Source organism: Cervus canadensis, chromosome 2 (assembly GCF_019320065.1).
Source record: "Cervus canadensis isolate Bull #8, Minnesota chromosome 2, ASM1932006v1, whole genome shotgun sequence".
In the NCBI taxonomy this organism is placed as follows: domain Eukaryota; kingdom Metazoa; phylum Chordata; class Mammalia; order Artiodactyla; family Cervidae; genus Cervus; species Cervus canadensis.
The window spans coordinates 54,556,413-54,581,217 of NC_057387.1; the positions used below are offsets into that span (position 1 = coordinate 54,556,413).

The 24,805-nt window shown below is 34.0% G+C and overlaps 1 protein-coding gene across 1 annotated transcript in view; it reads left to right on the plus strand.

The window, feature by feature from the left end:
• Nucleotides 1-16,696, plus strand: part of ODF2L (outer dense fiber of sperm tails 2 like) — a 36,755-nt gene extending 20,059 nt beyond the window's left edge. Inside the window, 7 exon segments of the mRNA XM_043460776.1 lie at nucleotides 5,618-5,728; nucleotides 7,008-7,112; nucleotides 9,298-9,456; nucleotides 10,743-10,828; nucleotides 10,912-11,074; nucleotides 13,394-13,519; nucleotides 15,735-16,696. Coding sequence (XP_043316711.1) covers nucleotides 5,618-5,728; nucleotides 7,008-7,112; nucleotides 9,298-9,456; nucleotides 10,743-10,828; nucleotides 10,912-11,074; nucleotides 13,394-13,519; nucleotides 15,735-15,863 — 879 coding nt within the window. The 3' untranslated portion in view covers nucleotides 15,864-16,696.
• The last annotated feature ends 8,109 nt before the right edge of the window (nucleotides 16,697-24,805 follow it).

Genomic DNA, 24,805 nt, shown 5'->3' on the forward strand with positions numbered 1-24,805 from the left:
AACAGGATGGAGGGAAACAAAAGATTATCTCTCCCTTTCCCCCCATTTCCTCCTCTTTATGGAGACTTCCTAAAAGTTCCATACCACCTGATTCTTCTCCTTAAGTATGGTCACTCAGTTGTGTCCGACTCTTTGTGACCCTATGGGCTGTAGCCTCCCAGGCTTCTCCCATGGGATTTTCCAGGCAAGCGCCTTATTTAGGTATTAATATATGGCTCCCTCTAGTTACAAGGGAGACTCGATAATGGAGCCTTCTAGAGATCCCGAGCTCTAGCCAAATATGAATACTGCTTATTTCCTGCAGTTTGTTCATGTTTTCTTCTATCCCTATAGTTTTACTATTGTTACAGTTTGGAATTTTTTTTCTTGAGTATATAAATCCTACCTTTTCTTTAAAGTTGAGTTTAAATGCTCCTTCCTCCCAAAGTCTCCTCAATTAGGATAAATCTTTCCTCACAAACTTCCATCTTTTATGTAGAGGATGCCTAGGGGAGGTCTGACATATAGTTAGTTCTCGTTCAATATTTATTGAACAAATTCTTTTTTTTCCTATTAATTTATTTTGATTGGAAGATAATTACTTTACAGTATTGTAATGGATTTTGCCACACATCAACATGAATTAGCCACAGGTATACACGTGACCCCCTATCTAGAATCCCCCTCCCACCTCTCTTCCCACCCCATCCCTCTGGGTTGTCCCAGAACACCAGCTTTGGGTGCCCTGCTTCATGCCTTGAACTTGCACTGGTCATCTGTTTTACATATGGTAATGTACATGCATGTTTCAATGGTATTCTCGCAAATCATCCACCCTTGCCATCTCCCACTGAGTCCAAAAGTCTGTTCTTGACATCTGTGACTTCTCTGCTGCCATTCAGGTAGGATCATTGGTACCATCTTTCTAAATTCCATATACATGTGTCAGTATACATTATGTTAGTATAATTTCTTTCCTTTCTGACTTGCTTCACTCTTTATAATAGGCTCTTGTTCATCCAGGTTCATCATTAGAACTGACTCAAATACATTCCTTTTTGTAGCTGAGTAATATTCCATTGTGTATATGTACCACAACTTTCTTACCCATTTATCTACCAGTGGATGTCTAGGTTGCTTCCATGTCCTAACTATTGTAAACAGTGCTGCAGTGAACACTGGGGTACTGAAATGTGTCTCTTTTAGTTCTTGTTTCCTCTGGGTATATGCCCAGCAGTGGAATTGCTGGGTTGTAGGGCAGTTCTGTTCGCAATTTTTAAAGGAATCTCCACACTGTGCTCCATAGTGGCTGTACTAGTATACATTCTCACCAACAGTGAAAGAGGGTTCCCTTTTCTCTACACCCTTTCCAGCATTTATTGTTTGTGGACTTTTTGATGATTCCATTCTGATCTGCATGAGATGATACCTCATTGTGGTTTTAATTTGCATTTCTCTAATAATGAGTGAAGTTGAGCATCTTTTCTTGATGTTTATTAGTCATCTGTATGTCTTCTTTAGAGAAATGTCTGTTTAGGTTTTTTTGCCCATTTTTTGATTGGGTTGTTCATTTTTCTGGTATTGAGCTGTATGAATTGCTTATATATTTTGGAGATTAATTCTTTGTCAGTTGTTTTGTTTGCTATTATTACTCCCATTCTGAGGGCTGTCTTTTCACCTTGCCTATAGTTCCTTTGTTTTTATTTCCATTACTCTGGGAGGTGGGTTATAGTGGTTTTTGCTGAGATTTATGTCAGAGAGTGTTGTGTCTATGTTTTCCTCTAAGAGTTTTATAGTCTCTGGTCTTACATTTAGGTTTTTAACCTGTTTTGAGTTTATTTTTGTGTACAGTGTTAAAAAGTGTTCTAGTCTCATTCTTTTGCAGGTAGTTGACCAGTTTTCCCAGCACCACTTGTTAAAGAGACTATCTTTTCTCCATTGTACATTTTTGCCTCTTTTGTCAATGATAAGGTATCTATACATTCATGCATTTATCTCTGGACTTTCTATTTTGTTCCATTGATCTATATTTCTGTCTTTGTGCCAGAACTATACTGTCTTGATGTCTGTAGCTTTGTAGTATAGTCTGAAGTCAGGAAGGTTGACTCCTCCAATATCATTCTTCTTTCTCAAGATTGCTTTGGCTATTCAGGGTCTTTTGTGTTTCCATAGAAATTGTGAAATTATTTGTTCTAGTTCTGTGAAAATTACTGTTGGTAGTTTGATAGGGATTGAATTGAATCTACAGATTGCTTTGGGTAGTGTACTCATGTTCACTATATTGACTCTCCAATCCAAGAACATGGTATATATATTTCTCCATCTATTTGTATCATCTTTGATTTCTTTCATCAGTGTTTTATAGTTTTCTGTACACAGGACTTTTGTTTCTTTTGGTAAATTTATTCCTAAGTATATTATTCTTTTGAATGAATTCTTTACATGTTTTGTTGTAGAAGAGGAAGCAGCTTTATTGATTATGTTTATATTTTCTTAATTTCCTTGATATCCTTCAGAGAGGGAATTAGGATATTTCATTAATTATAAGTCTGGTTTTTAATTACATATAAAAATCATTGAGTTAAAGTTTATATGTTATCATATTATATTAATAATTCAAAAATATGTATTTTTAACACATTCTCTGAATTTTGTTCAAGGAAAAACATATGTTATATACAATGTAAAATTGTCTAGATGTTGTATTTTGTTACTTTCTCTTATTTCGGAATAATTTTTGATTTTAGTTTCAAATGAAGATGATACTAGCTGATACTGTTTCCAAGGCCCAGTGACCTCCTCTATTAAAAACAACAAAAATTATTTGGAGGGTTACAAAGTTCTATTTGTTCATTATAGAAAGTTTGAAAAACAGAAAAGCACAAGAGGATAAATCTAAAAATCACCTATGATCTCACAAATGAAAGAAATTAAGTTACTATTTTAGCATATATATAATTGGGATTTTGTATTACTTTCAGATTTTTTTCTATTATAAATAAAAATATGGATGGTTTTAGTCTTTTTGCATATATTATATATATATATATTTTAGGATAAATTTCTGGAAGTAGAATTATATGGTCAAAAGAAAGACCCATTCTTAATGTTAGTGTTATATATTTCCAAATCACTCATCATAAATGGGTCCTTATACTTTTGGCAACATTTGACAATTTTAAAACATATCTCTCCAAATTTGATAAGTGATCTTACCTAGTTTTGGGGATTTAGATACCATCTATATCCTGACGGCTCTCAAATCTATATCTCTAGCCTAGACCTTGGCCCTGAATTCCAGACATATTATGTGTTCTACTGCTTACTTGAAATCTCTTGGATATTTCATAGATGTCTCAAAGTTATCATGTCCAAAATAGAGCTCCTATATTCTTCAGTATGGTTCATCCTACAAAGTTTCCCTTGCCTCAGTTAATAGCAGTCATCCTTTCTATTACTTGACTCCTTTCTCTCATACCGACAATCCAGTTTGTCAGCAGATCTACTTCAAATACATCCAGAATTTAACCACTTCTCACCAGCTTCACTGTCATTGTCCTGGTTCAGCCCACTGTCATCTCTCATTATAGTGACTTCCTATGTCTTCTCTGCTTCTGCCGTTGCCCCTGTAGTCAGCATTCAGTGTAGTAGTAGAGTAGTTCCTATAAAAATGTAAGTCGTCTTCAGACCATGCCACTGCTCTTGGTTAATGGAGTAAACCTCTACAAGGCATTATACTATCTGACCTCTGACATTACCTCTCTGACCTTATCTTCTTCCACACTTCCCTTTTTCTTGCTTTCTGCTACATTGGCCTTCTTTCTGTTTTCCTCTAACTGACCAGGTTTTCTCCCACTATGGCCTCTTTCCTCAAAGCAACACATCCTTTTGGTGTTTACTCCAGAGTCTTTTTCAGGAGGCCTTCCTGGTGGCCCATTCTCAACTTGTCCTTACTATCTTGCTATCCTGTATGATATATCTTACATCTTGTTCTTGTTTTCTTTGTCTATATACTCCTTGTTTTTGTCTGTCTATACATGGGGTACATTAAGCTTATGATGGAAGGGGTTTTTGCTCTTTATGTTCACTACTGAAAGACTATAACCAGTGCTTAGGGCATTTTGTAATAACTGGTAAGCATATTTTTTCATGTATTTTTCATCATTTCCATTTCTGCCTTTTGGAATTACCTACTAATTATCCTTTACGTGTCTTTTTTTTTTTTTTTTCAAAATTATTATATAAGGGCTCTCTCTATATTAAGGGTATTAATCATTTGTCATAATCCTTCACTTTGTTGCACATTTTGTTAGCCTGTTTAGTACTTTGAGGGCTCTGAAATTTTGGCGATACATATGAACCTATGTATGTATATGTGTATGTGCGTGTGTGTGTATAATGTGTGTGTGTGTGTATATATATATATATATATTTTTTTTTTCCTTTATGGCTTCCTTTGTTAGTCTCTCACATTTCTGTGTATCTTGGGAGCAGTGTACTGACTATGATCGAGAAACAGACTTATCTTTTCAAGGATGTTTGTATAGTGAATATCCTTGGGAGATAGTAGTGTTTCCTTCTACCAAAAGGTATGCTTACTGCCTGTTATAAGAGATTTGGGTTCCCTAAATTTGGAGTTGCTTCTCTATACGTCTCACTGTGTATACAGGTGTCATCGGCCCTCTTGGTATTGCTTTGGAGGAAGTGAGGCTTAGGAAACTAACACAAACACTGATATAAGACTCACCCAGGAGTCTTCTGTCTTCTGCTAGTAACCATGACTATGCTAGGCTAACTGGTAGTCTTGGAGGGTAAAAATTTCAGACTCTTAGAGTTCTTGATATCCTTTTTAATTTTATGCTTAGTTAGGTTTTTACTATTCTAAAATTAAATTTTACCTGAATCTTCTGTGAAAAAAAGTGTAAGCTTAATTTTTTTTTAATATTTAACACATTAAAATAAATATATAATTGACCAATGTAAAAATCATGTTTGCTGAAGGTATATTGTTAACCTGTTTTTTCCTAATGAATGATTGTCTTATTACCATTATAGTGATCCATATTTTCCCTGTTTATTTAAAAATTCAATCTTTGTCATATACTAAATATAATCTTAATATATTTTTTTTCTATTCCATAGACTTCTGTATTATATAGAGAGGGGTCGCAGAGTCAGACACGACTTGGCGACTGAACAACAGCATACATTTTAATATCTAATAAGTACTGAGATTCTCTACTTAGTATCCTTTAAAATTGTTATTAGTCTCTTCTATTTTTCCATATGAATTTTAAGTTAATTTTCTCATATTCCTCTTCCCCTCAACTGTTTTGGTTGTAATTATAGTAAAGTTGTATTGATTTGTAAAAAACTGATATGTCAATAGTATTGAGTCTCCCCTTCCAGGAATGTGGTCTTTCTATTGTTCAAGTCTTTTAGGTCAATAAATTTTTAAAGTTTAAAAATATGTTTTTAATAAATTACTTTTTGAAATTCTTAATTTTAATGGTAATCATATGCAGTCAGAAATAAGCTAATTTTATTAGCTTTGTTGATAAATGAGTTAATTTTTAATGTATTGAAGTACAAATGAATTCTAATGATTTATAAAATCTATTTATATATTCCTTAATAGAGTACACTTGCTGCTTTGAAGGATGAGATTGCCTCTGTTGAAAATGAACTCTTAGAATTGCAAGAAGTAGAAAAACAACAGAAAACCCTTATTGAAGTTTATAAAACTCAGGTGACCATTGCATTTATTTTAATGTTTGTTAAATTTGGTAGATAATTTAAACATTGTATTTGTTTATGGTTTAAAAAAGCAGAACTGAGGAAAGATGGAGTTATTGTGTTAAAATATGATTTATCTCAAAATATTTCTTAAGGTCCCAAATTCATAAAATGATTCTTCTTAGTCCTAATTCAAATGTGCTGTGTTTATACTGGATATTCCTAAAAGTGATATAAAATTAATTGCATAGGTGTAATGGAACTTATAGTAATCTTGTTAGTTAATTTTAGTTATATTTGTCATCTTGTATTTTTAATGGTATTGATTTAGAGTAATGACTCCATTCAAGGGTCATTAAAGCGCAATATTTCCTCTTTGCATCTTAATAAAATATAATTTAGATTTATTCTCATGAAAGACCTGGAAAAGAACATATGTATTGAATAGAGCATATGTTAATTGGTAATTTATAGAAAAGCTTATGATTTAGAAATACAGTATTTAAGAAAAAATTCATTTGAAAGATAGGACATATGCAGGTCCTTGAATGATGGGTAACAAATTGGTCAATAAAGATTTTATTTCCTTGAAAGAGAGTGTTTGAATTGAAGGATAATGGACTAAAGGTTAAAGCTGAAGGAGGGAAATAATGTAGGTAAGTAGGAAGGACTCCATTCCCATGGTTTAGATGGGAAACTGGAATTGAGACTAAAATTTAGTTAGAATATTCCAGTTATCCCTGCTGGAGGTAAGAGTGGAGGCTGTGATGGACTGTGTGATGCCTCACTGGAAATATCATCTGGGTCTTCCAGCTGGTGGTTCTGATTCAACCCTCCATCAAGAATACTGTGGATGAGTATATTCTTGGCTCTGGGTCTTGCATAAAGTGCTTAGGTTTTTTTTTTTTTTTTAAACATATTTTGATTTGTAGAGTGAAGTAGTTGCTTTGGGAGCTAGTTTGGACCAGAGACCAATTCTTTAAAGTGACATTGACCTGCTAATGAAGGTTTCTCTCTAATATTCAGAGCTCAGGTGAAGATTCTAGAAATATTATGGGAAAAGACAGGTAAATCACAAAAGGACTGTGGATTAGAGTAGAGCACTGAGTGATTCGTGTATTTAAAGAAGGAATAACATTAGATAAACATACTGACGGTACTAATAGGATAATGATAATGGGTTTAAAATTGAAATTTAAAAATTTAAATTCATATTTTTAGCTTTTTATTTCATATAATGGTTCTAATAAGAAAATAATGCATATTACTGTAATAATATTTTTTATTTTCAGATACAAAAGGTGCAAGAAGCAGCTGAAATAGTAAAAAGCAGATGCAAAAATTTGCTTCAAGAAAATAGCCTAATAACAAAAAACAAAAATAAAAAATTAAAAAAGGTTAGCTTGACATTTTAAATAATAAAATGTTTTATTTATGTTTTGTACTGTATGAATTTTATATGAATTATTTTATATAAATTTTATATAAATTCTTTAATTTTCTTTAGTTTAGACTTAGGAATTATCTGTTTTCGATTTCTGTGGCAATTTGTTGTCTAAGGAAGTAATATTTCTTCACCTGAAATGTGATAATATATTTTTAAAATTTTTCCTAAATATTTAAAAAATAACATAAATGTTTAATTTTTCTGATACAAGAGGAGACTAAAGGAGCATCAAAAGTGGTTATCATTGAGCTTCATGCAAAGTTGACTTTCATTTTTAATCTCACCTTTTTTATTCTGATACTAAATCTTTTGTGTAAAAAAACAAAGTAAATATTCTCTTCTAAATGCTTTTTTGGAAGAAAAGTAACATTAAAAAAAAAAAAAGAACCCAGAATCATTTCCTTTTTTTTTCACCCTATTGCGAAAGAATGAGGGGAAGGTCAGTGTTGGCAAGTTATGATGTTTTTGTGACTATTTTTAAGTTTTTAAATGAAACCGCATCCTTTTTGGGTCTTCTCACATTGCTTTTGGTAAGGAAGCAGTGAAACTTGTAGGACGCTGACACCCCTGACTCGCGGCTGGGGAGGTCATGGGATGTTACTGGTTAGTTCAACTGAGTGTACTAAGGTGACTGTCTCTGGGTTGCCCCCACATCTTGGAATTGAGAAGTCTGAGTAAGACACCAGTGTGAAGAAGCAGTCAGTCAGAGCAGGCATTCTGCTGGTTAAAAGAGAGAAAGGTAGGCCATCAGATGTGCAACTTACTACTTTTCACCTATTTTTAGCAGACCAGAGAAGAAATCATTTCATACCTCTTGATTACTTTTTCTCATGAGACATACCAATGCAAATGCCTCCTCTTTTATAGGCAACACTATAAATAAAAGTCTATTTTAGAAAACCTGTTCAAAAGGCTGAAGAGGCTGGGGCCTGTGCAGGGTTTTCAGATACTGTGAGGTCACAGTGTTTTCTTACTGGTATTAAACCAGATAAGCTGTCTTTTTTTTAAGTGAAATGCTTCCTTTTTCTTGTCCACTGTTTTAAGTCTCTTTGTCTTTCTCATGGGCTCTTAGATGTTTGGGGACCCAGAGGCAGGCATTTTTCGAATTTTATCATTTGTGATCCAGAAGGCCTGATGTTGCATAGTAGCTCTTGGTATTCCCTGTCTTGGGGAAAAGTCTAGCTTTTGTTTTTCTTCCCTATGAACATTCTTGGTGCCCTATGTCTTGTTATTTTCTCTTAATTATCAGTTCAAGCAATTTTTATGGTTGCTTCTTGTCACATCTCTACAAAAGTGCCGCCTCGAGGAATTGTAGCAGCCCAGAGATAATATAGGTACAATTAGATTTGTTCTTAGTAACATAGTAACATTAATGATCAAATTATAGTTTCCTGAATACTACAGATATTAGGTATTTTGAATTTACATACAGCAAACTTCACTAATTCCGACTCCGCTGAGTGCAGCAAGGCTGCTCTATTCAAAATATCTGCGTTACTAGATCAGATTTTGGAAAAAAGTCTAAAGTTACTTCGGACTGATGGCTGGACAGCAGAAGACTGCTGTACCAGCTTTCTTAGTAATGTCTGTGCTTGCATATAAATGACAGGATGCAGTCAAAAGTTTACTTTCCTAAGTAATTTAAACATTCGCCCTGCAAGCTAATATCACCATATTCATTTACTCAACAAACTTTTTGTACACTAATTAAAGTCCAACATACTTTTGTGTTCTATATTCTTATGTTCTTATTTAATGGGTGGACTTCCCTGGTGGCTCAGATGGTAAAGAATTAACCTGTCATGCAGGAGGTCCAGGTTTGATCCTTGGGTCGGGAAGATCCCCTGGGGAAGGAATCGGCAGAATGTGCCTGGAGAATTCCATGGACAGAGGAGCCTGGTGGCAGTCCATGGGGTCATAAAAAGTCAGATATGACTGAGAAAGTTTCACTTTTCATTCTTATTTAGCACAATCGAACTTGAAGTTTATTCTTATTTATTTGGTTAAATCTCTTTTTATAAACTCTTATATCTAAAGTATTTATTATATTACAGGCATATCTAGTATTTAAGATAGTAAAAACATGAATGCTGAATGTGTGATCTTGCACTTATTTCCCTAATGCTACAACTCAGATGAGAGGCCAGATGGAGTCTCATCTGAAGGAGTTAGAACGAGTCCGCGATTCCTTGACAGCGGTGGAACAGAGGCTTCAGGAGTGTCAGGAGAGCCTGCAGCACCACAAGGGGAGGTGTGCAGACCAGGCGCACACCGTTAGGGAGCTTCAGGGCCAGGTGTCAGCCATCATTTTGATTTTCGTTAGACGTGTTAAATGCTTTGGAATAATTTCGCCAGTTGAGGGCACTCCTGTCAGGGGTTGATTATTTTACTCTTATCTAAGTAAGCTGATAAAGTGTCAGTTTCTTGTGAATACTGTGATTATTTTGTAAGCTATTCTTGTTAGTATTTTATCATGAGAAATGGTAGTTAAATTGCTAATTTAGTTTATTCATACAAATCTATATTTAAACATTTGAGGACAGTAATAGCATGAGAGAAGGAGCAAAGCTATGCTTACATGTATATTTTTGATGTCAGGATAAGATAAATTATTGTAATTTACCTTATAAAAATTAGAATTTATTTCTGTTAGAATTATGCACAAATTTATTTGGATTATTCTCAATTATTTTTTTAAACATATACTTTTTCACTGCATCAGAAGAGAGAGATCAATGGGTTCCATATAGCCATCTCTTAACTAAATGCCTAACACATAGTAAACACTTAATAAATATTTTTTAATCTTTTTTTTCAAAGAAGCATGTCCTAAGGTGGTGGCACATCTTTTTATTTGCAAAATAATTTTAGGAAGAATTCCCTATCTTCCAAATTAATCTGGATTTAATATTGAAAATCATCTCTTTAAAAGAACCCAAACAAAACTTTGCTGAGTTTATCTCCTGAGAAGAGATTTTTCTAGGAAAATGTCAAATCACACTAACTGAAATATGAGAAAAAAATTTTTTTTCAAAACTGCATTATTTAAATGTAGCTTTTAAAGCAGTGGGAAGAATATTCTGTTTTGGTGTAGGCAAGTGTATATTTGGTTGATTTGCTTATCTGTTTTGTTTTGCTTCTCATAAATATGGTTTTTATTCAGTAGTTACAACTTGACAGATATTCAATTATTAATCACTGCCTGTAGGTGAATCAGAAAACTGTGTAAGAATAATCCTAAGTATCCAACAATAGGAGGTTACTGTTTAAAATCTTCACATTTACCTAACAAAATACATGTTATTTTTCAATAAAACATTACTCAGAATGTTTGAATTGCCATCTTTTAGTAAAAATTTTAGTAGATAATTTTCCATGAGGCAGCAATAGTTTTTTTAAAAAATCCAGGAATTTAAGAATTTGTTTCTTAACAATGTAATATTTCTTGGTGTCTCTCTCTGTAGGGGTAATAATATTTATACCATTTTCTCTTTTGTAATTGTTCTAGCAATAAACTATGTAGATTTCTCTGGAAGTCACTTATAAAGAAAATGACCAAGAAAACTTTTTTCTCTTTTAGGTTGATGAAAATCATAATCTTCTGACAAAGCTTTCCCTGGAAGAAGAAAATTATCTTATTCAGTTAAAGTGTGAAAACCTTAAACAGTAAGTATTAAATTGATTTAAAGTTGGTATTACATTTTTTTTCTACACGCTCTAATTTAAAAATATATGTCTTCTGTAAAAAGAAAATTAGAACAGATGGATGCGGAAAATAAAGAGCTTGAAAAGAAGCTGGCAAACCAAGAAGAATGTCTTAAGCACAGCAATCTTAAGTTTAAAGAGAAATCTGCAGAATATACAGCACTGGCCAGACAGCTGGAAGCTGCTTTAGAAGAAGGAAGACAAAAGGTACAGATGGCCTTTATTTAGAAACGTTTTAATTAGATTACCAAAGAGTCATCTTTTTAAACAGACGATATCTCATCTTGCCAAACCTAGTTATTGTTTTTATCCTGATGACAGGGTGAAGGGAGCAATTACATTTTTGTTTTTTATCTACTTTTCCCTTTTGGAGCTAAAGAGATACATTACTGGTCCAGAGTTCTTCACTAAATAAATGGTGATGTGGCAGGGTAAAGGGCAGGAATGGAAAACACTTTATAGGAATCGCCCATCTTCTTTTTTTTAATGAAACCAGAGCAGATATGCAAGTTACTGAACCTTTTGGTTTTGATTGAGATTCAGTGAGCTATAAAGCTTAACTCCCCTTTGGCAAATGTTGTAAAAATAAATATGGACAAGAATTAATTTCCAGTTAAATCCGTGTGATTAGCATTTAATAAATATCTCACTGTCTGTTGAGAAGCATTCTGTTAGTGCTTCTGATGCAAAGATGAGTAAGAACTGGCCTCAGCTCTCAGGACACTCACAGTTCAGTAGGGAAACAACATGTGAACAGACAGTATCACCCAGCAAGTAGGGAAGTACAGTGTAGGGAAGACACAAGGGACACTTCCAGGTGGGTTAGTTCAATCTGGAGATGAGGAGAAATGATTCAGGAAGATCTCAGAGAAGAGGTAAATTTATCAAATGATTTGAAAATGTAATCTTGAAAGACAGGAGGTGGGCTTTGGAATTCACAAGAGGTGGATTTGAATTCTGGCCCTGACCCATTGTATCCCAACCCAGGGCAAGCTACTTTCCAAACTTTAGTTTCTTAATTGATAAAATGGGGATGATGAGCTTCCTCATAGGATTGAATGACACTGGAAAGAGATTGTCTATACCCTGATGACTCTCAGAAGTATATCTCTGCCACAGGCTTCTCTCTTTCTTGACATCTAAATTCGTATGCTCTGCTATTTATCTCCTCTTAACATTTTTAAGCAACTCAGACTTAACATGTCCAACACCAGACTTTAAATGTCTCTCTGAACTCTTCTACTTGTGGTCTTTCGCAAGCCTGTTAAAGGCAATTCCACAAGAGTGAGAGAACTTCTGATACCCTTGAAATCTTAAGTGTCACATAGACATATTTTTATTTTTTTTAACTTCTGGGAAAGCTCTTTAAGTTGACTTTGAAAGACATATCATTGAATGAAAGCTGAGTAGTAAAATGTACTGCCAATGATAGAAATGTAATCCAGGTTTCTCAGTCCCAACCTGTGGGAGGAGAAGTGACTTGAGCCTGGGTTCAGACTAAATGAACCTTGGAAATGCTGGGTGCTCTCAGATTCCTTCTCGGAAGTATTCAGAGTCCTCGGAGATGTGTCTGCCCGCTCCTTTCTCTCCTGCTGCAGTGAAATATGGAGCTGTCTCCACCTGCCACATGAGGAGTGCCATCACTGCCCTGTCACTGCAGTCCACACTGCAGGACATTGTAAAGGACACAGATACTTGTCCTGGGGGCTCTTTCTCCCAAAGCTTCAAATCCTGTTAGAATTCTTCTCTCACAATCACCCTTGGAATTTGTGCACAAGAAATCTTTGTAAATAACTGTATAATAACTTAGAATTTAGTCTGTAGGAGTTAGGTTAGAGGACAGTCCTTCCTACTAGCTCCTTGCTCCTGAACTAGTCTCTGCCTCCACTTTCATTCTTGTGGTTCCAACCCACCTTTCCTGCAAATAGGTTCCCATGTATCTGAATCCTTGGATAACATCGCTAAGCTAGACTTTCTGCTGAAATAAACCATCAGAGAAATACGAAAACTCAAATTCAGACCATTTTGGAAGTGAATGAATGAAAAACCAATCTTGTGTGTGTGTGTGTGTGTGTGTATGTGGTGTGTGGTGTGAATATCATCTACCCTGCCCCCAATTCTCTCCATCCAAGTCTGTAATCAGCATTGATTGTGAACTTTCTATGTCCCACCACCACTTTGGATGCCATGATAAATATAAATACTGTAAAAACATGGCAGTTAATCTCAGCAGGTTGTGGAAATATAGTATTGGGGAAAACCTGCCTACGTCACATCTGTGGTAATATATACACCTCTTCCGCTTGAGGCTACTTTTTCAGATACTTCCATACCAAACAGGAGAATGCATGCTTATGCTATATGTGTTTCTCAAGATAGAACACCTTTAAACCCTTTCTAGTTAAGTTGTCTAATATCCAAATAATATCTATTTGGACAGAAGAGGATACAGTATAATTATGTCAAGGCTTTAAATTATATCTTAAAGCACATTTAGCTCTTTTACTCTTTCAATTAAAATTATAGGTTTCTGAAGAAATAGAGAAAATGTCATCTAGAGAAAGGGCTTTACAAGTCAAAATAGTAGATCTGGAAAATGAGCTTAGAAAGAAAAATGAAGAACAAAATCAACTTGTTTGCAAAATGAACAGTGTAAGTATTAGTATGGCTTAATGTATTTTCATTAAAAATAAGTTAGCATTTAACATTCTTACCATGGAGTTTTAGTTAAACAGTTAAAGTGAAGGGAATCAAGGCTATTACTTTACTGATAGTACTAAAAATAACAAATAATATAAATCATAAAAATAAAAATGTCAGCATTTGGCCAAAGAATTATTATCCTGCATCCTTGGTAGCTTCTATTACATTTCCCCCAAAGTCTCATCAGGCCCTTTCTCTGCGTATTATTTTTACATGACAGATGCTTAATGAAAGTTACAGATATCATTTACTTGTTTTCTTTCTATTATGAATTTTTCATTTTTAAGATAAACACTATGATTAGATTTTGATAGTATTAAATGATGAATAGTATATTTTAGGAAGTTACAAGTTGATGATTTAGATGTTTAATTATATCTGCATGTGAGGTGGATGCTTGGGTCTACTCAGTCATAAAATGAGAATACCAAATTGGCTGTGTTTAGTTAGTCTTCAAAATGTTTTCTCCTAACTATTCATGAAATAGTTGGTGTGATATACTATGAAAGCTAGCACAAGTTGTGATTGACTTAGTTGAAAACTAACTACTTAACAGTGACATAGGAAATAATAGTACTTTTATTTTTTCCAGGAGCCAGACTCTATGATAACTATTTTTTTCATTCCCAAACATGTAAACCATTGACAACATGAAAGGTTCAAAAGTTAAATATTTTAGCCATCATTATTAATTTTATTACCGTCAAAAGTGTCATGGCAATTTAATCAGAACAAAACATTTCTCATTTTTAGTTTAGCACAGGCCTTCACTTTATTTCACAATTTTTTTTAGTCACAGTTTCTGTTATATTATAAAATGTGCAATATTCTGCATGTAATTGAAACTTCTAAAAAATAAGTATATTAAAATGAGGTATGTGTGTTATAATATTCCCAGTACTTGGTTAAAGCTGCTAAAATAAGTAAATTTAAGATCTGATGTTTTGTTAAGCTTGATGATTTTTACAGTAGTAAAAATTTAGAATTCTGACCCTGGATTTAGACATTGCTGAAAAATGGGTTTATTTCTGTCCCTTCCCAAGAGCAGTTCAGTTGGCAGTTTCAGGTATTTGTTTTGTATACATACCTTAGCTCCATCTGAATTGTAAGCACCCTGAGAGGCTGTCTCATAGTTAATTGTATGCTGCTGTCTTCCATAGTGCCCGCCCCACAGTAGCAGGCCCCTACAGGTTTTCTGCCCAGTGCTTCAGAGGGAGAGAGCAGGTGGGATGGATACCCAGACCCAAGGGTGACCCTCAGTGGCCTACTCTAGATCAAGAAGCCTGAAATGTCTTCGGAATATGTTATATACTTATATATTATACTAAAATCTATGTACATTTTGCATTCTACCTTATAATATGTGTGTTTGTATTAATATTTTTTCCTCCGAGTTGTTGAGTAAAATGAATGTTTCTCAAAGATCCATTATAGTCATTCTTTGCCTTTGTAGACTGCAGCCTAGCGAGTTGTTTTATACCACCCACTACACTTTCCTTGGGGGCACTGCTCCGTTTCAGAAGGTATTTGGTGTCACTGAACACCTGGTCGGAAGGATATAAAGGATTTTTCTTCTCATGGTTCCTGCATTTTAGTTGGAAGCTAGGTGATTCTTGTAGCCTGTCTATGTAAAATAGTTCAGTAAACAGATCTATTTGGGAATTTACACACAACTGAATATTTTAAAAATACATTACATTTTAAATGTTTGCCTCAAAGACCACATATGATATTGAGTTCATTTTGTTTTTAAAAGATTCTAAAAATAAAATGTTCATATTATCAAAACTAGAATTCTGTCAGTTTTTAAGATAGCAAAAGTAGTCAGCCTTTTAAGCAAAGAAAATGACAAAAACTAGTATTAAAATATGCTATGTTAAATGTAATAGAAATTGTGACAGTTTTAAGTAAAATCTATTTAAGTTAATCATATTAAATATGTATAATTTGGGGCTAAGTGAGTGTGTATTACAACAAACTATCACAGAGAGATCAACCATGTATGTGCTCTAATAGTCTAGATTTTAAAGAAAAGTGAGCTCTAAGATTTTTTCTTTTAAAAACTTAAAAACTATGTATTCAACTATTGTGTATATAAATTTTTATATTATGACTGTCCTTTGATATTGTAATTATTAACTATTTTTATTTTTTTTTTATTTAGAAAGCACAACATCAGGAAGTATGTTTGAAAGAAATACAACATAGTCTTGAAAAGTCAGAGAATCAAAATGAGAGTATTAAGAATTATTTACAGTTTCTTAAAACCTCTTATGTAACAATGTTTGGATAAATTTTTGGCTTTACTTTCTATAAACAATAGATTTTTACTATGAGTAAAATGTAATTAGGTAAAAATTAAATATGTTATCTATTGCTGTACTTTATGAGTGGTGCTATTAGGCTTTTATGTAAAGATTTTTGAAACATAATTTATTATCCAATTGAAATTTTAAAACAAGATACATGTTAGTATTCCTTTTTTGCTGGATAGTTTTCACTTAACTCTGGATTAATATCTATTTAATTTATTTTGGTTTTTAGAATATTTTATACACAGAAAAGAAGCTAGAATCATTCTTTGTGGCTCTAGCCACCATTCAAATGAATTTGTAATAAACTTTGCCCCATTATGAGCCAAATACATGATTTTAAATAATGTATGTAATTGTTTTACATTATAGTCCTATATGTATATATATTAATATAATAAAATAAAATACTTTGAATATTATTTTTAATAATATATTTGCATACTTTCTAAAGTTGCCAAATGTCTCAGTGTACTTAATATTGTTTCAAATATATGCTAAAATGCCATTATAATTCCTGTGAGGTTTTAAATATAGAATTCTAAGTCATGGCTTCATTAAATGTCAACTGACAGTGACAGATGAAAACTGTCATGACGTTGGCATGCATTGTTCCTTTATAAAGAATAGGTCTTTAGTCTCTCCTGTGAATTTATAGTCTTTTTTTTGTTCATCTTATGTTAGTGATTGATATTATTAGTGTAGACATTCTGAAACCCCTGAGTTCACTGAGAGATTAAAGAGGACTGATTTTTCCTACCCCTTCCCATGGCCAACTCACATGGGATGATCAAAATAAACACTCTTAATACCAGGAAGCTTTAGAGTGAGATCTTTGTTATTGGGATGGAGTAGAAGAGACACCAAGAACATGTTCTCTGTAATCTCCTACCCTATGTGTCAAGTCAGGATACTCTACAAGGGGTCGGATATAATTGACAAAGAATCAAGTAATAGTGACTCCTCTCGGAGAATGACTTGAGAGCTGTTTATTCAAAGGATACTCAGGTCTCAAAAGATCATTCAAAGCAGCAAGTTGTGTACTACACAGTCGATCCTATGAACTGAACTCAGTCCCTCCAAGATGTTTTATCTGCTTCTCTGACCAGAAATGAGGGCCTGCTTTTCTCTGGTCCCCTCACTCCTAAGACTGCCGTTATCATCCACAGGGGCATACTTCCCAGTGACCCAATTGCTTCATGGTATTTTTCAAAAATACAGTAATTTCAGAAACTGGCCACAATTTTTGCCTAACGATTGCTAACAATATTAGTGTTGCCTTTTAATTTTAGATCATAGTACTTGTGTTACATGCTTGAACCCTGTCGTTCTTTCTTCATCTCCTTAGGCAAAGGCAGCCTTAAGAAATATTCTCATGAAAGAAAAAAAAAATACTCTCAAGAAAAAAAACTAAGGTTCTTGAATATTTGCCACTAGACTGTGAACTCTTTAAGAACAGAACTGTATCTTATTGATGTTTCTATTTCAGCCACAGCACAAGACCTGGTATATAGACACTTGATGTTTGTGGATAGGTAGATAGATGGATGTTAAAAGAAGGAGGTATTCATTTTCCTGTTTTAAATATGAAGAGTATAAGAGGGATTACTCCTGTGGCTGTGGTATAAAACTCTTTGAGTTTTAAAGTTAGTATTTGAACTCGAGTCTTCTGACTCCAAAATCTCTGTACAATACTTTTTTCCTGTTGTAAGCAGTGACAGCAGCATTAGCCCAGCAGCAGCATTGCTATTATTTATTGAGCACTAGTCTGTGGGTGTTCATTGGAAGGACTGATGCTGAAGCTGAAACTCCAGTACTTTGGCCACCTCATGCAAAGAGTTGACTCATTGGAAAAGACTCTGATGCTGGGAGGGATTGGGGGCAGGAGGAGAAGGGGACGACAGAGGATGAGATGGTTGGATGGCATCACCGACTCGATGGACATGGGTTTGAGTAGACTCCAGGAGTTGGTGATGGACAGGGAGGCCTGACATGCTGCAATTCATGGGGTCGCAAAGAGTCGGACACGACTGAGTGACTGAACCGAACTGAACTGAGTCTATGCCAAAGTTCTGACTCTGATATATGTATTAATTCATTTACCCTTTGTCTAATGAGATAGGTGCTATTAATTACATTTACTTTTCAGGAAACCAAAACACAGAAAAGTAACTCACTCAAGGTCACACAGCTAGTAAGTAGCAGGTATCCAGAATCTCTTCTCTCAGCTATGACTATACTATCTTCATGTATATTTCATAAATAAAGGTAATGGTTTCTTGTAACAGTCATGCATTACTTCATCTATGAATATTTTCTCTAATTTTAGACATTTTTAATTTTATCAAATAAATTTGTGTATATGGTATTTAAAAGTTGGTCCCCACCATATTTTGGCTAGACTATGGAAGGAAAAGACCCTAAGGTTGGTACTTAGATGTAATGACACAGAATAACAAAGGAAATTTACCAGAACTAGAACTTCAGCAATCTCCATGCTTAACGTTTCCATGTGAAGCATTAAGCACAGACATTGGGTTTTTCTGGCATGTGAACCAAACTCAGTGTCAGGGAGGCTCACAGTCAGTCCCCTGGAGTCCCCAAGTAGTGTCTGCTTCCAGCTTCCCATCATCCCAGACGAGGAAAGAAAGCCCTTATTCCCACAGTACTAATAGGCTGGCAGGATTTTCCGTTTATCCTTGATATTCAGGGTCTCATGACTCTTAAGTTCTAAATGTTTCCTTCCATTATTTATGTGATTATTATGTCTCTACATATTCCTCCCCTCTTCCTAATTTTGTCTGCTGGATCTGACCTCCACACCATTTGCCTTTTCCCTCAGGCTATCTGTTACAGGACTTCTTGTGAGGCATTTCTTCCATCTGATGTTTCTAACCGCTTATATGATTCTCAGGGGCAGTCATTCTCTTTTTTGTTGGATACTGAATTTCTAAATAAGAAGTCTTGAATTTTAGTTCCTAAAAATGTTGGAGTTTTTTTTGTATTTTGCACTGTAATTCCATTCTATTTTCATTAAAATTCTCTTGTTTCTTCCATTGGTCTTACTTCAGTAGGCATCTCCTGTTTCTGTTCTGTTGGCCATCTTTCTTTCAGAGCGCTGTGAGTGAATTTTAATTTTCCTTGCCTACTCATGGTTGTGGTTCCCTCAGTGTTTGCCAGCAGCCTGCCTTGCATATTTTTGGGGCAGTAGGAAGCTAAGTGGTGAAAGGCACCATGGCTTCAATTCTCATGGCCTGAAACCTCTTACCCTGCAATGCGGTGCTGTGAGAAACCATTCTGCTCCCAGACTTTTCCAGTCACAAGCATCAGTGCTTTCCCAGCTACCAATATTGGAAGCACATCACTCCACTGAAGAGTCTGCTTCAAGATTTTCTGGGGTCAGCAAGTTTGTTGTAGAAACAATGAGTGAAGTTCCCTTCGGAGGGGAACCACGGGCAGCGTCTCTACCAGGAACAATATGCAGCACTTTAAAGAAGGAATTCAGCCTGTATCAGAGATTTGTTGGTGATTTTTATTTTTAGGGTAAAATAACTCTTGGAGTTTTGTATTGGATATGATTAACTTTTCATAATCAAAACAAGCATTTATATGCACATATGTAGAGACAGTTCACATATGTTGGTATGAGCATGGAGGAAGGTGTAGAAAAACCTACATGCCTTGATAGGGTTGGAGGAAATAGTAATAACTTTTCACTTATTCTGATGAGCTTATATTTCAATTTTTTTTTCTAATCAGATTTTAAAAACTTTAAACAGAGGACAGGCATGATAGGTATAGAGTGGAAGAAAAGTAGACTTGATAAGAGGTCATGGTCTGACATTGAATCCTGGAATTTGATTTTCAGAGGTGGACTAATTTTGGACAAGGAGAAAGTGGAGAGAAGCCTGATTGAGGAGGAGCTTGGGGGGTCACTGGAGTCCAGGGTGCTGAGCTGAGAAGTCTTGGATGTGAAGCTATCTGGGATGTAGAGAGCTTTGGAATAGAGCAGAAGGATAAGCAACTAACCCGGTTAAATGTGAGCAGATGAGTCATGACTCTGGTAAGGAGTCAAGTTTCTGGTTGCATTTAGAATAAAATCCAAAATCCTTAACATGACCTTTGAGACCCTGCCCCTCTCCTCAACCCCTCAGACCACTCCCCTCACCCATTTGCCCAATTGTACAGTTTCCTTGAAAACTGAGTTCTTTCCTTCTCATCCTTAAATTCTGTCACTCTTGGCCTGACCAAATCCTACGGATTCTCTCATATACCTTCTTATTCTTTTCTTTCATAATTGACAATGATTTGCATAATTATGTTTCATATTTGTCTTACTAGATTTTAACCTTCATGAGGATTTACTGTTCTATAGCCTACAGCTAACAAGGTGCCTGGCACACGGCAGACGCTAAGTACATACTTGTTGGATGGATAAATGATGGGGTAGTGATATTGTTCCTAGTTCTGAGCTTCAAAGTAGGGACAGGATTTGGCTACTAAAGGGCAGTTGTATGGAGTCTGGGAGAATGAGTATCTTTGACTTCTGAGAGCTGCCAGGGAAACAGTTTCCTGGGTGAGGGGTCAAGTTATCTTTTAGGCAGAGGTAGAGACAGAAGAGACTTAGGATGTAGAGACCTTGTTTATAATCTGATACGCATATGTCCCAGAGGCCGCAGTGGAAAATGGGAGGGAGCAGGTAGTGGAAGTCAGGAAAATAGAATGGGTTCTACTTATGGCTGTTTGCTTCAGATAGTTTAATAGGAATTTCTTTTTTTTCTTGTCTAAGAATTAATAAAAATCCCATACATTGTCTTTTCTTTTGATGCTACTGAACTGGGAAGTTGGTTAAATCCCAAGTGTACCTTAGTGGTTTTGATGTATTTAACATTATAACCAGTTGCAGTACTTTCAGATAACACACACACATGCACACGCTTGCACAAATATTTAAAAATAAATAACATTTTCCTTAAAATTTAAGATTTCTTTAAAATCACAAAGTTTAGTCTTATTTTTAAAAATAACTTTAGTATCTTGCTTCTTTTCTTCTTATATAGGTTTAGTTTGGAGTGGGAGGTAAGAACAACTGTTAGGAATCCTCTGTATCTAGTTTGCTATTAGAGGAAGTTAAAATTGACAGTTGTTTATGGCCAAAACAAAAAAAATTAAACCTGTAATTAACTGTCATACATTACTGACTAGAAACATTTTATTTGGCAAGCTTGAAGTTTATTTTTTGCAGCCTTTTTGTAAAACAGATATCTTTCCCTATCATTCAAAAAAACAAACTCAAAAAAAAAAGAATTAACTAGAGAGGGCATCTAAAGCCAGGGCAGTAAGACATGGTCCTTAAAAAAATGATGATTTCATTTTAATAATTAAATTTCTTGAATAATAATAAAACCTCTTGACTCTCACCTGACTGTAATATTGCCTAAAACTATTCTTATTTTTAAAAGGTTTGTTTTCATCTCTACAGATAAAACACTTAATTACCTTAAAATTTCATAAATTTTCATTTCTAGAAGTTTAACTTTGTTTTTACTATTGTGAACGTATTTGAAAAAAAAAAATTTTTTAGCCTTATCAATAGTATCCATGAACTTGAACACTATCAGAAGTTGAAGCATTTCAAGAAATAACTTCTAATGAGCTGATTCATGCTAAAACTCTAAGCATAACACTTGAGGGTAAAATAGACTAGAAGACTTTTATACTTTCTTTTATCTGCCCAACATTTAAAGAGCTATTACAAATTAATAAAATATAAATGCCTGTCAGATAAAATAGCCACAGGAAAAAAAAACAAACAACTCAGAAGATTCACTAATGACCAATAAACATGTTCATAGGACGTTCATAGATATTATTAGTAAAGAAATATAAATGAAAATCTTTTTTTCCCCTACAATAATTTAAAAGACATAATCTTAGTATTGACTAGGTTGGGTAAAATGAGAATGATCATGCACTACCAATAGCTTACTGTTCCCCTATCTCTGGATATATCATAATATATTATTTATTGCTCCATTATTGTATAGTTATGTTGTTTCTGTTTTCTGCAGTGAATATCATTATGTACAATTTGTTGTCTGCATCAAGTTATTACTTTAAGATAAATGCCTATATATGAATTTTTGTATCAAATGCCATGAAAAATTTCAAGATTCTTGAAACACAGAATTGTTCATGCCATTTGCTACAATAATTTGCAATTTAGCCATTTGTCAAGAGGTATAGTTAAGTGCTGGCAGAGCTACTGTTAAATGCCATTCCATTGCTTAGTCATTGCCTGGTATCTAGTGAAAATGGTTCTGTCATTCAGCATTCAGATGAGTATGAATTTGGTCATCTCTCAGTTTTGTTATATCTGTCAAGTAGGAATGTGAACATGCTTTGAAAATTATAGAGTTCTGAAACTGTAAATATTAGTATTTGTTCCTAATTTTAGAAGTGCTGTATTTTTTATTTCTCATTAATATTTAGTTGTTAGCAGTTTAGTAATACCTGAAGCTGGTGTTTATTCTCCCATGTCTGTTTATTTTACTATCCATTTGTGTTAAAATTTTCTTATGTAGTTAAAAGTCAGGTGTAGATAGTGTGAAATGAATTCCAGATATGAATTTTCATTGAAGATAGTTATATAAAACATTTTCTACTTTGTGAATTGTTTTTGCCTAACACTTTTTAAAATTATGACTGCTGATCAGGATTTTTGGTTTTTGAATTCTTCATGAAGTTTATTAAGATGTGAATTAATAAATGTTTTAAAATAAATATCAATAATATTTGTGATTGTGAGGGGTTCAGTCATATTTCAAGGCCTTCCCCCTTCCCCACTTATTTTGAAACTGCCTAAGTAACAAATTTTTTTTTAATTGGAGTGTAATTGACCTATACTATTGTATCAGTTCCAAGCATACAACATAGTGTTAGCTATTTCTATACATGATTATCAGAATAAGTCCAGTTACCATCTGTCAGCATACAGAATTATTACCATATTATTAACTATATTCCCCATGTTGTATATTTCATCCCTGTGACTCATTTATTGTGTAACTGGAAGTTTATCCCTCTTAATCAGAGTTTTTAATTTGAATATTGTGTTAGGATTCTCCAGAGAAACAATATATATGGCATTGGTTCATGCGATTATGGAGTCTGAGATGTTCCATGATCTGATGTCTGTAACTTGGAGTCCTGGGAATGCTGGTGGCATTCCTCAAAAGCCTGAGAGCCAATGTATAGTTTATAGTCTTGAGCATAAAGGCCTGAAATCCAGGAGTGCTGAGGGCGAAGAATATTGATGTCCCCACGCATTGTAGTCAGGCAAAGAGCCAGTGAATCCTCCCTTCCTCCACCTTTCTTCTATTCCAGCCCTCAGTGGATTGAATAAAACCCACCTACATTGGGAATCTGCTTTATACATGCTTTGTATATGAAATTTCCCTCTAAGCACTCGTTATATGTATCCAACAAGGTTTGGTATATTTTATCTTCATTATCATCCAGTTTAAAATGAGTATAGATTTCTATTTTGACTTAATATTTAATCCATGGATGACTTGTGAATATAGTTCTAGTTTTTAGGCATTTGGTTATTTTCTAATTTCCTAACACATGGAAGTGTTTCAGATATCTTTCTGTAACTGGTTTCCAGTTAAATTCTTTTATGATGAAATAATATACCATGAACAGTTTCAGTCTTTTGATGTTCATTTAGATTTGTTTTAGGTCAACTTAGTTGATAGCATTTTTCAGGTCTTCTTATATTCTTACTGTTTTTTGTCAACTTGTTCCAATTATTGAAAGAGTTGTATTAAAATTCCCACCTATAATTTGGAATTTGCCTATTTTTCCTTTTAGTTTTATCACTTTTTGCTTTATACATTTTGGAGCTCTATTGTTAAGTGTATATACAGTTAGGACTGTTATGTCTTGGTGAATTGACCCTTAGTACTATAGAATCTCTCTCGGATAATATTTCTTATTCTAAAGTCTACCTTGTTTCATATTAATAGAGCCACTGCAGTTTTCTTTTAATTTGTGATTGAATGCTATATTTACTTTTAACACTTTTATTTTAGGCCATCTGTGCTTTTATGTTTAAAGAAATTTCCTTACAAACAGAAATCTGACAATCTCTGCTTTTAATTGAGGTGTTTAGATAATTTTCATTTACTATAATTAATAATATGGTTGAATTTAAATCTACCATCTGGCAAATTGTTTTCTAATTGTACCATTTGTTATTTTAGTTTCCTTTTCCCTCATTTGGATTAATTAAATATCATTATTTCATTGTATCTCTACTATTGGGTTATTAATTATATTTTTCTTTTTATTTTTAGCATGTTTAAGACATACATCTTTAAGTCCTCACAGTCTACCTTCATGTAATAACACAACACTTCACATATAATGTAAGAACTTTAACACTGTATAATTTCATTGGCTCTCTCCCATCTGTGTTGCTATTATTATCACATTTTACTCCTGTATTTGCTCTAAACCTCACAATATATTGTTACTATATTTTCTTTGACAGTTATCTTTCACAGTGATTAAAAATAAGAAAAATTGTGTTTTATGTTTACCCTCATTCTTAGCATTTATGGCATCATTTGCTTCTTTTTGATCCATTTTTTTTTCCAGTTACTATCATACTGCTTATGTCTGCAAAACCCTTTAATGTGTTTTGCAGTGGAAGTCTGTTGGAAATAAATTCTCCCACTTTTATCTTTTTCTGGAAAAAACTAGTCTTCATTTTGAAAGATATTTTCACTTTCCATAGAATTTTAGATTGACTTTTAAACAAAAGTTTAAAAAGTTCATTTCTCTAACAAAATTCATTATCTTCTGACTTCCATAACTTCTGACAAGAAGTACATTATCAACCCTATCTTTATCTCTG